Source organism: Petaurus breviceps, unplaced genomic scaffold, assembly GCF_028583685.1.
Source record: "Petaurus breviceps papuanus isolate PSGF00001 unplaced genomic scaffold, PetGlider_PUasm1.0 208, whole genome shotgun sequence".
In the NCBI taxonomy this organism is placed as follows: domain Eukaryota; kingdom Metazoa; phylum Chordata; class Mammalia; order Diprotodontia; family Petauridae; genus Petaurus; species Petaurus breviceps.
In genome coordinates, this window is record NW_027185852.1 from 27,094,584 (window position 1) to 27,112,239 (window position 17,656).

General features: G+C 47.2%; 1 protein-coding gene across 2 annotated transcripts in view; it reads left to right on the forward strand.

The window, feature by feature from the left end:
- Positions 1-16,433, forward strand: part of LOC138165204 (spermatogenesis-associated protein 6-like) — a 117,855-nt gene extending 101,422 nt beyond the window's left edge. For both annotated transcript variants that reach the window (XM_069093326.1, XM_069093325.1), the window contains 2 exons: positions 3,716-3,807; positions 16,214-16,433. In XM_069093326.1, the coding sequence (XP_068949427.1) occupies positions 3,716-3,807; positions 16,214-16,388 (267 nt within the window). In that variant the 3' untranslated portion in view covers positions 16,389-16,433. The remainder of the gene's footprint in view (positions 1-3,715; positions 3,808-16,213) is intronic.
- Positions 16,434-17,656: the final 1,223 nt, after the last annotated feature.

The window sequence follows — 17,656 nt, forward strand, 5'->3', positions numbered from 1 at the left end:
GCTGGTACTAGTTAGAAAATAGAGAAACAGATAAGTGGAACAAGGGAGAATCCTAAACAAAAGAACTCAATAACTCAGTGTTTGATAAAGTAGATAACATAAATTACCTAGGAAAAGCAATCTTTATTTAATAAAAACTGCTGGGGAAACTGGAAAGCAGTCTGGCAAAAATTAGACTAGTCTAACATATCACTCTTCCTTCCACAGTATCTCCTGCTGACAGCTGAGAGAGGTATATAATCTGCTTCTCTTCTTTTTTTAATAGTATGACCTTAATATTAAATATCATACTATTTAAAATATTAGGTCATATACCTCCTGCAGCTATAAGCAGGAAATATATATTCTAAAATACATTTATTTCATTATTTCCTAATTATATGTAAAAATTTAACATTTATTTTAAAAGTTCTGAATTCTGAATTTTCTCCTTGCTTTCTTCTCCTCCCCTGTCCCTTGAGAATACAAGCAACATATCTATAATGCATGTAAAATCATGCAAAGCATATTTCCATTTTACCTATGTTCCAAAAGAAAACACAAAGAGATCCACAAAACAAGAAAAATAAAGTTGTTTTGTTTTATAAAGGATGCTTTAATCTGCACTTAAATTTTATCAGTTCTCTCTCTGGAGGTGAATAGCATTTTTCATCATGGGTCATTTGGAATTGTCTGAGATCATTGTCTTGATCAGAGTAGCTAAGTCTTTTGCATTGATCATAGGAGACATATTCTTAACCAAATAAGAGAAAGAAGCAATTGTAAAATATAAAATAGATAACTCTGATTATTTAAAATAGATAGCTTTGTTTACTTGAAACTGAAAAGCTTCTGCACAGACAAAATTATTGCACCTACGATAAAGGGAAATGGTCAAATATGAAAATCCTTGTATTAGAATTTTCTAATAAGGGTTTTAGTATCCAAAATACATAAAAAAATTTATATACCTACATACAAATATATATATATGTATCTATAACTAATTCCCCAGTAGATCAGTTGTTAAAAGATATGAACAAACAGTTCTCAAAAGAAGAATTTAAAAGTATTCACAACCACATGAAATAACTATAAGAGGAATGCAAATAAAAATAACCCTGAGGTTTTACCCCACACCCTGAAAATGAGCAAAGATGGAAAAAATTATAATAGTTAATGTTGGAAGGGTTGTTAAGCAACAGGCCCACTAATCCATTTTTTTGGTGGAGCTGTGAATTAGTACAACCATTCTGGAGAGCTTTTTGGAATTATGCAAATTACATGACTAAAATGTCTATACCCTTTGAACCAGAAAGTATATTACTGGGCCAATACCCCAAGGAAGACATCAATAACAAAAAGTCCGTATATTACACCGAAATATTTTCATGATAGCAAAGAATTGGAAAGAAAGTAGATGCCCCTGGATTGAGGAATGGCTAATAACATTGTAGCACAAGAAGTTTGTGGAATATTATTGTGCTGTAAGACATGATGAATATAGAGAAGCATGGAGAGATCTGTGTGATCTGATGCGGGATGAAGTAAGCAAAACCAAGAGAAATCTGTATCCAGTAACTACCACAATGTAAATGGAAAGAATGACGCTCCAAAAAACCCAAAAGTTAACAGAACAGAATGATCAAGATTATGCAGGACTCGAGTGAAGAGACAACCCACCTCTCCAGTTCACCCCTTCAAGGGTTGGAGGTAACCCACAAGGGTTACACATGGCATGTATTTTTAAATTTTGTTCAATGTGTGGATTTCATTTTTAAGAAAAAGTACTTTTTGTTATGTGGGATGACTTTGGGAGGAATACTGGGGATAATTCGGATGGTATAAAAAAAACCAGAAAACATCAATGAAAACTTACTTTAAAAAAGAATTCATGATGGAGATGATGTCAGCCACTACCCACCCCCATCCCCACTTTTTCATCTCTGTAAAATCCTCATGAGAAAGGTCTCCTATTGGAGTAACAGTATTGTGGGTACCCTACCATGATGCTGCAATAGCTCCAGAATCTCCTGGGTGTGGGCATCCCCTCCACTGGTATCACTTATAACTTTCTCATTCTGTGGGATTCTTCTTAGTGGGCTTCCATGAATCTCCCATTGGAGAGCCATCCAACACATAGGACCCTTCCTCTGATTTTCTTCATAGTCCGTGAATACAAGAACAATGCTCAAGCTACCAATTATCCTTTGCTCTCCCCATCTCTAATGTGTTCCATACCCCTAATCAAAAGGTACTAAAAATCCATGGTGGTATTGTAGAAAGCATGAAGGAGGAACATAGACCCTTCTCATGGTCTTGGACTATCGTTTTGTTCTGTTTGGTTCAGAAACACAGAATGTCATCATTGGCATGGGCCTTGGAGATCATTGTCATGTTCAGATCCTGAAGCATTACAAGCCCCACAGCTAGTGAAAGGCAGAGCCAAGATTCAAACCTGCATCATCTTACTCCCTGTGTGGTGTTCTTTCCACTTTACTAAGCAGTGATCAGATGGTTGTATTTGTAAAGACTGACCAAGCCAATAGGAAATCTTGCTGAGGCGGTATCATTGACTATAAATTTATCAATGGACCAAACTTAAGGAAGTGATGTTCCATGGCTATGGGTAGTGGTGCCTTGATACAGGAATGCCATTCTGTGCCTGGAAGATCACAAGAAAGGAGGTCCTTCCATCTTCTGGATGAGATCATGACAGGTGCCGTCAGGGCCCAGGGTAGAAATGAGCTGAGACTCAGGAAGTTTAGAGAAAGTTTTCCACTAGAAACATCTTTTTCCAGCATTATTCTCTTTGGAGTGTCTCTTTTTTGTGAGGTTCTGGAAGGTTTGAGAATGCCAAGCTGGGCTCTGAGCATCTGAGCCCATTTCGGTGCATCAAGCTCAGACGTGAGGAGGGTGTCACTGTCACAAAGGACAAAGACGTGACAGGAGTCAGGCACCATTTTGTCGTCTTGTGATGTTTACTGTTTTACTTGACTCTCCTGCTGACCCTGTGAACTCATGTTGGACCCAACATGGTATTTCAGTTAACCTCTTGGGTCTGGAAATGTAGCCATTTTCCCCAAGAGAGCGTTCCCCCATGGCCTCTTACTTCCCCTTAACTAACAGTACCAATTGCTCTCGTCCCCAAAGGAAGCAGGGGTCTGGCAATCAGGACAGGTCAGCATGCTTCCACTTTGCATCCAGGAGGCACAGGAACAGAGTAGCAGCAGAAGCATGGGTGTGTAATGCTCATGCTTTCAGGCTTCCTTGGGTTAAGGCAGCCTGAGGTGAGCTCAGGCCTGGCAGGGGTAAGCAGACAGGGTCCTGGCATGTAGAGCTGGAGGCTCCCAGTCCAACCAGGTCATTTTGTGGATTGGAAAGTCAAGTCCTAAAGTGGGGAAGTGGCTTGTACAAAGTCACCAGTGTAATAAGTAGCAGAGGTATGATTTGAACCCAGACCTTCTGATTCACAATTCAGTGCTCTTCCAAGCACACTGCCCTCCCACTCAGGTATGGAACATCATGAAGCTTGAGTGAAATGTTACCAGCTTATTGGCTAAAAATTCTTAGCAAGAGTCCACTAAGTTTCATTAAAACCAATGGTAAGCACATGGTGTTCTGCTTTTTTCTTCTCCTTTGTCAAGAAATTTAAACATTTAAATAAAATTTTATGAAATGAAAGCTATTTCCAGAGAGTAAAAAGCCAACTTAGTGATTTCTTGAATTCTTTCAGGATGAGAGAGACCAAGAAAAAGACGAGGAGCTGGACCTGAAGAGAAGTTTTTCATATAAAGACTTGGTCTGTGATAGCGATCCTGAATACAGGTACAGAGGCTGCGGCAGGCCCAGGGCCCTGGCTCAGGAGGCAGTGGCAGGCCCAGGGCCCTGGCTCAGGAGGCGGTGGCAGGCCCAGGGCCCCGGCTCAGGCTGTGCTCTGTAGCTTCCGAGCTCCTGGGGGATCTCACTGTGCCTTCCACACTGGCTGACAGACTCCACATGAGTGAGCTCACATTGTAGGGAGCTGGGTGTGGGGCCGCCCTGCAAACCTTTACTTGCAGAACTTCATTCAGTGATGAAAATGTTCACTAGTTAAGGATCAGTTTGCATAATTTTAGTCCAGGAGAAAAATGTGTTTTCTAAAAGGAAAGTCAGTTCTCTTTTTCCACCTCTGAACTTCAGGAATGTGTTTGTTGCATGTTGATCATTTCAGTCGTGTCTGACTCTTTTTGTGACCAAGATGCTGGAGCAGTTTGCCATTTCCTTCTCCAGCTCATTTGACAAGATGAGGAAACTGAGGCAAATAGTTAAATAACTTGCCCATGGTCACACAGCTAGTAAGTGTCTGAGGCAGGATTTGAACTTGTGTCTTCCTGCCACCAGACCCAGCTCTCCACCCACTGCCTGGTTGGCTTCTTCCAGTGTGGTCTCAGGTCACGTAAGCTCTTTTTGATTCTTCATATCACACAGCTGACTCTCAGTTCGCTCCCAAGTAGTTTTCAAACCAACTGCTACCTAAGCATGTTCCCTCCCCACCCCTGACCTCGTCCTCGGGAAGCTTTTGTACCCAAGTATAAAGCTTTATATTGATCCTTACTGACTTTCTAGCTCATTAGCTTTGACCCAGTATCTAGCCTGTCAAGGTCCTTTGGGATCCTGGTTCTGTCATCTAGTGTTAGTTCTCCCTCCTATTTGGGGTCATCTGCAAATCTGACAAGCCTGCCATCTATGCCTTTGAGAGGCATTGATAACGATGTGAAGCAGCCCAGGGTCCAGCGCAGATCCCTGGGGCACCCCACTAGAGACCTCCTGCCAGCTTGTGTTGGCCTCTTAGCGGCCACTCTCAGTCCAGCCATTCGCCCAGATCTGGTTCTGTCTAACTGTGTTGCAATCCCAGGCACATCACTCCTTTTTTTTCCTACAAGAATTGTATGAAGCATTTTATCAGGTGCTTTGCTAGAATCTCAGTAAACTGTATCCACCATGTTTCCCTGATGTTCTTATATTAGAAGCTGATGTTGGTGCGGCTGTGCTGGCTCTTGGGAATCGCCCTTTCCAAAGTTCAGCCGTGGCTGCAGTGCGAAGGCCAGCAGATCTGCTGTGTGGGCATTACCAGCAGCGTCTCTAAGTGGTGCCTTCCAGCTGACCCAGCGTAGCCGTCCGGGCCCCCGCCAGCCTTCTCACCAGCCTCTGCTCTCTGGGCTGCACAGCTTTCAGAGGCAAAACTGCTGCCAGTTTCTCTCAGCCCATTCCTGGCAGCTGACGTTGCCCTTTGTTGTAACGGGTCTCCGAGGGAGTGGACGGGAAAGCATTTCTTGGAGGCTCTCACTGTGCCGAGGGCCCTGCCCCTCTGCCTTTAAGTCACTTGGAAGGATCTTGTGGAGCTTCATAAGCCAGTCAGTCCATGGCCCCTGTTGCTGATGAAGTTTGACCCCACTGCTCTGCCACATTTGTGCAGACACACCAGCTAGACCCAGGAAGGGCTCCTTGGGTAACACACTTGTGACACATTAGTAAATTTTAGTGACCTATAATGATGTCTTGTAGCTGCAGAGTGTAGCCTTACGAAGTTACATCTTGCCATTATTTAATTAGGTGTTTTGTACATCTTTTTTTAATCATTTCTTTCCAGTTATGGAACATTTGTTTTTTCTCCCTCCCACCCATGGTGGGGAGGGGGGAATAATACAAAACTCTTGTAGCAAATACGCATAATCAAGCCAGATAAACTCCTACAGTGGCCATGGGCAGGGTGGGGGGGGCACCATTCTTTATCATTGGCCCTCTGGAATTGTTCATCTTTCACAGTGATGATGGGGCTGCACACTGTGCCCTCTGCATCAGCTCGTACCAATCTTCCCAGGCTTTTCTTACAGCCCAGCAGCAGCATTTCCTCACGCCTAGACCGTGATGTGCTCATCCATTCCCTAGTTCACCTCTACAGAAAGAGCCCCCATCCATGTTTCTGTGCTGGTCCCCCCTCCATGTTCAAGAGCTCTGGCCGTAATCTGCTGGCTTTGCTCCTCTCACACTGTCTTCTGTCACCAAACCCTCCTGCTCCGCGCCAGGGCCTTCCATCCCTCAGCCTCTTGGCTCTCTCCCAGGCCATCACCCCTGAACTAGCGACTCTCTCCTCTTTTCCATCTGGAGCCCTCCATGAACCATCTCACCTCTATACTCTCCTCTTCTCTTGGGCCCCTGGCAGGTAGATGCTATTATTATTCCCATTTTACAGATGAGGAAACAGAGGCCAACAGTAGTTAAGTGACTTGCCCAGGGTCATACAGCTAGTTAGTGTCCAGGGCTGGATTTGCAGAGCTTCCTGACTCCAGGCCCAGTGCTCTATCCACCATGTCATTCCCCTTCCCCCCCAGACTCAACCGCAGTTTCCTCTTCTTTAAAAGTTGGATCCACATTTCATAGGACATCTGTGAGGAAGAAGATTTGTCAGCCTGAGGAGCTGCAGGAATGGTGGCTGTTGTGGGCTGATTCTGGGCCAGTTCCAGGTCCTACTGCCAGGAACCTGAGCCTCCTTTGCCATGTGGCTCCACATCATGGGGCACATGTGACCTGAGCAGCCTTGTCAACATGACATCTTTTAGTGATGGCCTCGGTGATTGAGGAGAGGACTCAAGGGGCCCAGGCACACTGGAGGCAAAGCCTTGGGAGTGGGCGGAGGAGGGTGGGCAGCCTCAGCTGTCCAGTGGGGCTGGGTGATGGGTTCAGAGAGGGTCCTAGGTATTCAGCCAGCAGCTTCCAGGGGCTGCTGTGCAGCGTTAATTAGTGCCTGACTCGCTGTAGAGAGCCCCAGGGACTCCTAAAGGGGAGCAGCAGGAGAGTCCAGCTGACAGGGCTGTTGGCAGAGCTGACCCTCACATCCAGATAGTTTTCTGTTACTGTTGGTGTCCGTAAGTCCTCCAGCCCTTGGCTCAGAGCATCAGGAATGGTTTCAGGTGACAATGGGAGCTGGGGGTCAAGGAGAGAATCCTGTTGGCAGCAGGACAGACTTCACTGGTGCAAATAGCAGGGAAGCAGAAGGTGAAGTCACCAGGTTTCCCCCAAGCCTTGACCAGCACCTCTGGGGAGAATTCAGGCCTCTGTGATATGGTCCAAGGTGTCTGCCATGGCCATCACGGAGCCCATGGGACACATTCTGAGGAATGCTGATGGGCTCTCACCCAGCGTGCTTAAGCCCTGGGCAGCTGGAGAGAGCCCCAGATCTGAATTCCATTTCTGCTGCTTTTGCAGCTTTTGTCAGCTGTGGCTTCCTGATCTGTAAAATGGGAACCACATTTTTGTTACCTGCCTCACAGCGAGCTGTGAGGATCAGACAGTCTTCACTGAGGGTGCTTTGTAGCCCTGAGGAAATTCTGTACGTCCCATTTTAGCAATGGCACCTTCTTTCATCAGCTGTCAGTAGTGCTATGTGAAGGCTGATTGAACATCACTATCTCCATTTTACAGACAAAGACACTGAGGCCCAAAGTAGTGAAATCTCTTCCTCTAGATCACCCCCTGAATCTCTGAGGCAGGCCTCCAGCCCAGATCTTTGGGCCTGTGCCCAGTCTTCTTTTTGCTAGCTCACATGCTCCAGTAATTCCAGCATCTGTGATTTCATTAGGGTTATGTTTTCCCTTCACTGACATAAATTTCAAGCTGTCTGTGACTTAATAGATGGTTTTTGTAAATTGCATTAGCAGTGGCATCCCCTGGGCCTGCCCTTCTGGCTGGCTCCTTGCCCAAGGGGCGAGGCCTCCTCTCAGGTAGCAGACCCAGGCTCACACCCACTGGGGTGTGCTAGAACTTGGCTTCTAGCATTGGCAAGTCTGAAGTCCCTTCCATCCCACAGCCAGGCGTTGGAATTGGATCAGGCCACCTTCCCCTGCTGTCTCTAACGTGATTATGATATCATAATCAATTTTATAAGTTATGTGGTGGGAAAGGAAGATGTCTGTAGTGAAACGGATTGGCAAGACCGAAGGAAGAGGGCTCAGAGTCAGAATACGGGGCCCCTCAAAGGTCAGTACTGGGAAGGACCTTCTGGATAAGGAGGCCCGACATCTCTTACAGAGGAGAAAACTGAGGCCCAGAGTCAGGCCAGAGTCACATGGTACAGAAAGTGAGGACCTGAACCCAGGGCTCCTGGCCCCAAAGCCTTGGTCACAGCATCTCATTTTAGCAGTCAGGCAGTATTTATTAAGTGCTGTGTGCCAGTCAGCATGCTAATGAAGCAAGTAAGAGGCAGCCCCTACCTGAGGTGGGGGAGAGAGTCTGGAGAGTCAAGATGGACCCCTCGGCTGGCCTGGCCACTCTCCTTCAAATGGAGATTCTGGGAGGATGGGCCACCAGGGAGAAAGGCTGCTGTGCTCTGTTGAAGGGGGAGGAGAGCAGAGGGGCAGAGCTCCTAGGCACAGACCCCACATTCAGCCACTTGACTTGTTCAGTTCCTGATAAGACCTGAACACGCCCTCCTGTCTCTCCTTCTCTGTCCTGCAGACGATGACTTTGGGTCCTGGCCAGGAGTGACCCATGTGACTTTTACAAAAACAATTGTTTTAATTTTAATTTTTAATATTTCATTATGCTTTCCCTTGTAGTTCTGTGACAGATGATAAACCCCAAAGAGTGATGTCTTCATATAGACACTCGCTCCTACCTGGGCAGCTACTTGCATGTCTTATCTGTGTTACAGAAGGTTGATTGAATCAAGGTTGCCATAACCAGATCAGCAGAGCACGGTTACTGCCGGCCATCTGCTAGGACAGCGGAGCCACCCCCGAACAGCTCCTGAATCATTTGTCCTAATGACATTAGCCAGACTGGCATGCACCCTCTCCTTCCTCCAATGTCGTAGCTAGAGGGCTGCCTTGGAGGCCAGTGAGCCCAACTGCCTCATGTGGGGAAAGAGGAAACTGAGGCACAGAGAAGGGAGGCTGAAGCCACACAGCCTCCCTTGGAGGTGGTGAGGATTGCTCAGAACTCCCATTTCTGCAGGCTTCTGAGGACTTCCCCACAGCCCCCTGCTGAGATAGGCAGGGGAAGCCACACCAGACAGTGGTTCTCTGCAAAGAGGGGATCTGGATCTAGGCGAGCATCTGGGTTCCAGTCCCTGCTTGGCTATTTATCACCTTCAAGGAGGGGAGGAGCATCTGGTGGAGAGTCCCGCTTAGCCCCTGAGCCCCCTCCCAGCTCTCAGTGGGCTCACCTCGGCCTGCTGGGGTTACGCCCCCTGGGTTGTGAATAAGTCACCCATGGAACAACTTCCTTCCCAGCTCACTCAGCATTGCTTCTGTGCCTTTCAGTTGTGCTGGGGTTTTCGGTATATATGGTTTATCTCCCTGCTAAATTGTGAGCTCCCTAGGGCAGAAACCAAGGGAAACATTTAAATATGAAAAGCCCTTACAGTCTGCCTTGTGACCTTATTCCACCAAAGTCACCAGTGATCTCTTAGTCTCTAAATCCAATGGTTTTTCCTCAGTCCTCAGCCTCCTCTGCAGCCTTTACCTCTGTGGGCCTCTCTCTTGGTTCTCGAGCCCTGACTCTCTCCCTGTTCTCCTCCTCCCTCTCTGACCACTCCTTCTCTGTCTCCTTTTGGGGGATCTTCCTCCAGATCTCAACCTTTAACTGCAGGTGTTCCTCAGGGCTGTCCTCTTTTCTTATTTCACTCAGTGATGCCATAAGCTCCCATGGATTTAATCACCACCTCTGTGCTGATGGTTCTCAAATCTACCTTTCCTGCCCCAACCTCTGCTGACCTCTGATGTCTATCTGCCTTTCAGATAGCTCACCCCGGATGTCCTACAGACACGTCTAAGATGGAACTCATGATCTTTCTCCCCAAACTCTTCCCCCTTTCTGACTTCCCAGCAAAACCATCCGCCCAGTCCCTCAGTCCTCCTGGCTCCTCTGTCTCTCATGCCCCCCACATCACTGTTGCCAAGGCCAGTCGATTTCACCTTTGCAGCTTCTCTTCAGTAGAGCCCTTCTCTCTTCTGAGGCTGCCCTTACCCTGGTACATCCCCCCACACCTGGACCATTGCTGTAGCCAGAGGAGGGGTGCGGCTGGGGCTGCTTGCCTCCACTGCCTGCCTGCCCACTCACTCCAGGCTCTTTCCTGAAGCACAGGTCCAATTAGGCTGCCTCCCTACTCATTAAACTCCCCAGGCTCCCTAGCACCTTTGGAATCAAATACAAAATCTTTTGCTTGTCATTCAAAGCCCTTCAGACGTCCTCCCTCCTCCCTCTGTGGCCTTCTTACACCTTGTTCCAGACAAGTACTCTCTGATCTGGTGACGCTGGCCACCTGGTGGTTCTTGGAAGCAGACACTCTCAGCTCTGGACATTTTCTCTGCTAGGCCCCCAGGCTCCCAACACTCTCCCTCCTCCACTCCACTTGCTGGCTTCTCTGGCTCCCCTTAAGTCCCAGCTAAAATCCCGCCTTCTGCACAAAAGCCTTTCCCGGTCCCACTTCAATTCCTATTTTTCCTGTATGTGACTTGCTGGCATGTTCTTTCCCTCAGGTCTCAAGCTCTTTGAGGTCAGGGACTCTCTTTTGCCTCTTTTTGTAACCCCAGCATTGGCACAGTGCCTGGCACATAGTACGTGTTTAATAAATGCTTATTGACTGACTGACTAGTAAGGGTCAGAGGTGAAATTTGAGCCCAGGTCCTCGGACTCTAAAACTGGTAGCTTTTATACTGTGTTGAGGTGGCCTTTCCTCACTGCTTGGGTCACCTTGGGCAGAGCCTCAGCTTACACACTTCAGCCTCTTACTCCTTTGGGGAATCATCCTAATGCTTGCCATTCTCTACACCTACAATTCCCAGTTTTTCAGGAAGCCCTAAGAAGGGCTCAGAGGCCACTTCTGTCTGGGGGTCCAGGTGACCAGCACTCACTATTGCTTTACTTGTCTTTCCTCAACTATGAAATGAAGAACTTGATCCAGAGGCCCCCAGACCTTCCTGCTGCTTCAGAAGGATTGGGAATTAGGTGTCTGGAGTTCAAATCCTGCCTTAGTTACCCTCCACATGACTCAGTCCCCCTGGATCTGGAGGTCTTACCTGGAGGGCCCATGAACTTCAAAATCAGATGCCATCATGTGTTCCCTTTGCAATCTTATGTCTTGTCTGCATTTAAAAGCATTTCTGAGAAGGGCCCACAGGCCTCACCAGATTGCCCAAGGGATCCAAGGCTCCAGAGAGATACAGAATGCAGCAGGCCAGTTGAACTCAGAAGGCCTGCCAGGCCTAAAGCTGTGCTTCTGTGACTGCCCTAAGCCCAGAAGGAACTTCTCAGACTGCTTCTTTCTGCCCAGATGACCTTGGGGCAGTCTGTGAGCCAGCAGGAGTCAGGTACCTCCATAATATGAAGGAGCCAACTGATTACCCTGAGCTCCCCAGGATCCTGTGGGCCGACTTAGTGAAAGTTTCACAAAGAGAAAGTGGAGTCAACTTGGAAGTCTCATTGATTATGGCCTCCTGAGATAGAACCAACTGCAGCCACTGTCAATTTTTAATTAGACCCTTAAATTGCAGAGAGGTTTTATTAGACGTTAATGACAGCTGGTGAGGAGCTAAGTCTTACCCTCCTGGGGAGCCGGTACTCATGCCATATAGCAGATTGACCCTCTTCAGACTCTGGGCCCGGGAGCCCTGACCTTTCCTCCTTCTTGTACTGCCAAGGGCAAGAGCCCACGGTGACTGTATGCATCAAACCAGAGGGAATTATGTCTGACGGGGTGAGTGCAGACTAAAGTGTGTAAACCCAGAGCCTTGGGGTGCCTAATGACCAGGCTGTGCCATTAGGAGGCCCCTCCCAGAGGCCTGGCCCCTTCAAGCAGGTCAATGACTTTTCATTACACTTAGCTCACTTTGGAGCAGGTCAGCACTCTGGGCAAGGGACTGCCCGGCTGTGCCTCCAGCCCAGGATTATTCATTCATACAATGGAATCCTGCAGTCTCAAAAATGTGTTGTTGTACCTTCAGATCTATGTGGCCCCCTCATCTGGGTGTTCAGCAGTTCCTACAATAGCTTCATAACTAGTCACTTCACCTTGGTTTCCTCATCTATAAAATGACCTGAGAAGACTTGCATTCCTGACCTCTTGTGAAAGCTCTTGGTTGTCTACACACGCTTAATCTGTGAACTGAAGAGTATCATCTGAGATATCCAACATCTCTTACCATCCCATCTATTTTTTTCTGAGATGTTTAATATTTTTCCCAGTTCCATGTAAAAATGATTTTTAACTTTTCTTTTTAATTTTGAGTTCTAAATTCAGTCCCTCCCCTCTTATTGAGAAGGCAAGCAATTTGTTATAGGTTATACATGTGTGGTCACACAAAACCTACTTCCATATTATGTTGTGAAAGAAAACACAGCCCCCCCCCCAAAAAAAAACCAAGAAGAAAAATAAAGAATGCAGAAAAATGTATACTTCTATCTGCATTAAGACTCCATCAGTTCTTTCTCAGGGGATGGATAGCATTTTTCATCATAAATCCTTCAGAATTGTCTTGGATCATTAAGAATAGTTATGTCATTCACAGTTGATTATCATACAGTATTGTCATCTTGCAATATTGTTCTCCTGGTTCTGCTCACTTCATTTTGCATCAGTTCATATCAATCTTCCTGGGTTTTTCTGAAAGCATCCTGCTCCTTATTTCTTATAGCACAATAGTATTCCATCATAATCATTTATGACAACTTGTTTAACCATTCCCCAAATGTTGGGCCTCCCCTAAATTTCTTTTTTAATGTGCTATTTTCTTCAGTCAGGTTGTTGACTCTCATTTCATAATTTTCTTGCATTGTTCTCATTTCTCTTCCCAATTTTACTTCCACTTCCCTTATTTGGATTTCAAAATCCTTTTTAAGCTCCTCTATGGCCTGTAACCAGCTTATATTTTTCTTGGAAGCTTTTGGTGCAGGAGTTCTGACTTTGCTATCTTCCTCCTGTTCCATGCTTTGATTCTTTTTGTCCCCAAAATAGGAGCCTAATGTCAGATTGCTCTTCTTCCTTTGCTTCCTTTGCTTGCTCATGTTTCCACTCAATTACTTGACTTTTGAGCTTTTTGCCACAGTAGAACTCTGCTACCAGAAAAGGGAGCTTTGTCTCAGTTGCTGGGGTTTTTGAAGCTACTGGATCTATTAGTTGGGTGCCCTCTCTGAAGCCTCCACACACTCTGGCAAACTGGCTGTGCATCCCAGGACCTCCACCCTAGATAGCAATCCAGATCCAAGCAGGTTAAAGCAAGAGTGATTACCCCTTAGACTGGTCGCTTGGTCCCCCTACAATCTGCAGGCCAGGAGCTCTGAAGCAGCCACACGGTGGCGCCTGATGGCCACCGAGCCTCAGAAGCTTCTCCCTCCAGGGGGTAAAGGCTGGACCGCACTCCCGAATTACCAGATCCCAAAGTCCACACTGCACTGATCTCTCACTTTGTCCTTAGCATTTATGGGTTGATAATAATGGAAACTGCCACAGCTGCTGGTGATCTCACCAAGGCTAAAACCTCGGGCTCATGCAGGGCTGGGCTTGGCTCCCAGAGTGCCCTGCTGACCCCTTCCTGCCAGTCTGCCGGGCTGTCTTCAGTGGGAAGTGAGCTTTTCTCTGTCATTTTGTGGGTTCTGTAGCTCCAAAGTTTGTTTAGAATCATTTTTTATATGAATTAGAGATGGTGGGAGTGGGAGCCATGTGGAAGTCTTGTTTCTATTCCTCCATCTTTCCCTCCCCTAAATTTCTAATTCATTGCCACCACAAAAAGAACTGCCATAAATATTTTTATACATATATAGGTCCTTTAAAAAAATCTCTTTAAGATATGGACCTAATTGTGATATTTCTGGGTCAAAGCGTATGGACAATTTTATAAATTTGGACATAGTTCCAAATTTCTCTCCAAAATGGTTAGATCAGTTCACAACTCCACCAATAGTGCATTAGTGTCTCTGTTTTCCTATATCCCCTCTAACAATAATAATTTTCCTTTTTTATCATGATAGCCAATCTGATAGGTGTGATATGGTACCCTAGAATTGTTTTAATTTGCATTTCTCTAATCAATTGTGATTTAGAGCATTTTTTTCATATCACTATAGATAGCTTTGATTATTTTGTCTGAAAGCTGCCAGTTCACGTCGTTTGACAATTTATCACCTGGGGAATGGGTTGTATTCTTATGAATTTGACACCTTTATCAGAACAACTTGCCATAAACATTTTTTCACATTTCTGATTACTGTGTATTTCCCTCCGTCCTATTTTCCCTGTCATTTATCCTTCTTTCTCCTTTTACCCTGTCCCTTGTCAAAAGTGTTTTGCTTCTGATTACTGCCTCCCCAGTCTGCCTTCCCATTCTATCACCCTTCTCACCCCCCCTTCTCTTATCTACTTCATTTCCTACTTTCCTATAGGGTAAGAGAAATTTCTATACTCCCTCTTTGAGCCAATTCTTATGAGAGTAAGGTTCAAGTGCTTCCCCCCCACCTCCTGACCATCTTCCCCTCCACTGTAAAAGCTCTTTTGTGCCTCTTTTATGTGAGATAATTTACCCCATTCTCCCTCTCACAGTCCTATTTAGAAGGCTGCCTTTTGCCTTCCTGAAGCTGTAGAGTCCAGGCACCCAACCTTAGGAACTGCTTTTTCTACCCCTCTCTGTTCTCTCCTATTCATCCAGCAAGCATTTATTAAGACCCCAGGTGCTGAGACACACAGAAAAAAAGTGGAAATCTTGCCTTCAAGAAGCTCGTACTCTATTGGGAGAAATGACAAATATTGCAGAAAAGTAAATCCAGAAGACATGCCAGGAAGGGGGCGGGGGCTCCAGCAGCTGGGGATGAGCTAGGAAGTGGTACCTGAGATGAGGAGATGGGGGGAATGTTGAGGATGATCAAGCAAAGAGAGATCATAAGGGAACTGGTGAAACAAGGGGAAAAGAGAATAACTGTGATTAGAAGGGGACAGACAGAGATCAGCACTGAGCAAAAGCTGTTGGATCAGGTGAGGCAATGAGGAATGCCTGGGGCTGGATTCCGAGAACCTTTCCCAAAGGCTCCTCTGCTTCCGTCATATTCCTGCTAAGCCTTTAAGAAGAGGCAGTGTCTTAAGATGACTTAAGCCCCTTCTAGCTCTCTGTCCTATGGGGCAGGATCCCCTCATCCTTCACGGCCTCCTTCTCATAGCTGTCTTTGACTCCACCCGCCCACACCGGCCCCATCCTCTCTGAGCTCCTCCTGCATTGGGCCTCTGCAGTTCACACAGCCCCCATTTCCCACTGGTGGTTTCATGCACATTAGGGTCATGGGTATGAGAGCTGGGAGGGCCCTTACAGATGCCCTGGCCAAACCCAGAAGGAATCTGAGCCACAGAATGGGGGAAGACCTGCTCAAGGTTGCGCAGCTAATCAGGGAGAAGGCTGGGGTTCTCTGGCCCCAAACCATCAGTCTCTGGTTGCCCTGAGTGCTGCCTTGTTTCACCTCAGTCAGATTATAAGCCCTTGAGAGAAGAGTGGTCTTGCATCATTTCATCCCCAGGCCCTAGAAGGCTCCTAAATGCTCAAGAAATACTGGTAGATTCATTGGTGACTTTAAAACCAGAAAAGATTCACAACTGTCATGCGGTAGGACCATGGACAGCAATCATCACGTGTGGTCACCTGCCAAGGCTGGCCTCCCTGGGCAGAGCCCCAGGGAGATGTGGAGACTCAGTCCTGATCTTCCAACAGCCTCCCCTCACCCTCAGGGTCAGGAGGGGGAAGGGCTGTCAGCTGCTTCCTCTGAGCACTGGGTTTGCTCCTCTGCGATCACCTGTGATAGTTGTCTGGGCTTGGACTAGTCCCAGCACCCAGCCCAGTGCTTGGTACCCAGTGATTAATAATAGTAATAATAATAATAATAATAATAATAATGGCGCTTATATAACTCTTTAAGGTTCACAAAGCATGTTACAGATCCTGCCTCATTTAATCCTCACCATAATCCTGAGGGAGGTGTTGTTATTACCCATTGTATAGATGAGTACACTGAGGGTGGGGGCAGGTAAGTGACTTGCTCAGAGTCATACATACACAGAGTACGTGCCTGAGGCCGACCTTGATCTTGTCTTCCTCTAATCATCACTGGGCACTGCCATAGCTGCCTCATAAGCATTCCAGGTGGGTTGGCTGAGTGAATGAGTATCTGCCTTTCACAGTCACTGACTTCAGCCTTTGTGTTAACCTTCTTTTGGCAGTTCTGTATATAGGTCACGTCCCTTGGTCCACTTGGATAATGGCGAGTACTGGTCCAACCGAGCAGCAGCATATAAAGGAAAGTCCCATCGAGGCAACTTTGAGAACAGCATGGACAAGATCTATAGGAACTTGTACAGGAAAGCCTGTGGCTCCAGCACCCAGGAAAGCTTCTAACAACACCCGCCACACACTGTGCTTGTCATGCCTGCTTCCCAATGAAATCTGTTACTAGAACCACTTTCTGTGTCTGCTTTCTGCCAGCGGATGATGGTCTTCTCGCTCCGAGGGCCCCAGGTCAGAGCAGGCGTCTAGAGGAAGAGGTGGGAGGGGAGGCCAAGGCTGAGCTGGGGGGGTTGTGCCTCCCTCCTGTCTGACCTCCTGGGCAGAGGCCACGGGCTCTGCAAACAGTCCCTGGACTCTACCCTTGTTACTGTCAGGAAAAGTCCTCCAGGTAAGATGTAATGTGTGTACCCCAGGTCCATGGGCACATCCATGGGCTGCACCCTCTGCCAGTGCTGATGCCATCTCTCGCGGTCAAGGACAAACTCACGGGGCTGGAGACATCCTCCTCATGTGTTGGGCACCTGGTGATTCCCTGGTCATTCTGGGAGAACCAGTTTCCCCCTCTTGTCCCAAGCTCTCCCTGTGTCTGGCATATACCACCTCCTGTGCTTTGGTGTCTGGGGTCCTGGCCCCAGTGGGAGGCTTGGGAGAGTCTGACTGGAGAAGCACAGACCAGCCACTCTCCCCATCTCTATCACTCCTGCCTGTCTCTGTGTAACTATTGGCAGGTCAAGTTTGCTCACCTGTCCAGTAGAGATGGACCAGGTGATCCCCCCCGGGAGGCTGCGTTCACACCCAGTGTGTCCCATTCCCAATTTACCAGGCAGGATTCGACTGGGTCAGCTGTGGGGGGCTAGAGCATCCCCTTTGTACCCCCAGAGCTGAGGACCAACCCGAGTCCTGGGAGTGGGGAGCCCCTCTCTCAGTGACTCAGCACAGAGGGGCACCCCCACTTGTCCTGCCCTGACATCTGTGAGTCCTGAGCCAGAGGACAGATGGACGGATTCTCATCCTTGGCTTGGTCCTTGCTGTAGCCCAGGAAACAACCATATGCGTAACAGATCCTCTCCATGTCACTGGTAGGAAGATAGAGTCAAAGCTGAAAAGGATCCCAGAAGCTTTGTGGTCCTGAAAATCGACTCTCAGTGTCCCCTTAAAGACCTGCAATGAGGTGAATTCTTATCATCCACCAACACAGCAACAATTACTTGTGGAAGTGCTAATGGTTAGGCAGCTTTTCCTCATATGGATGGTAGGTGGCACCATAGTGCATAGAGGGCTTACCCTGGAGTCACAAGGACCCGAGTTCAAATGTGGCCACAGACCCTCAGTAGCAGTGTGACCCTGGGTAAGTCACTTAACCCTGGTTGTCTCAGTCT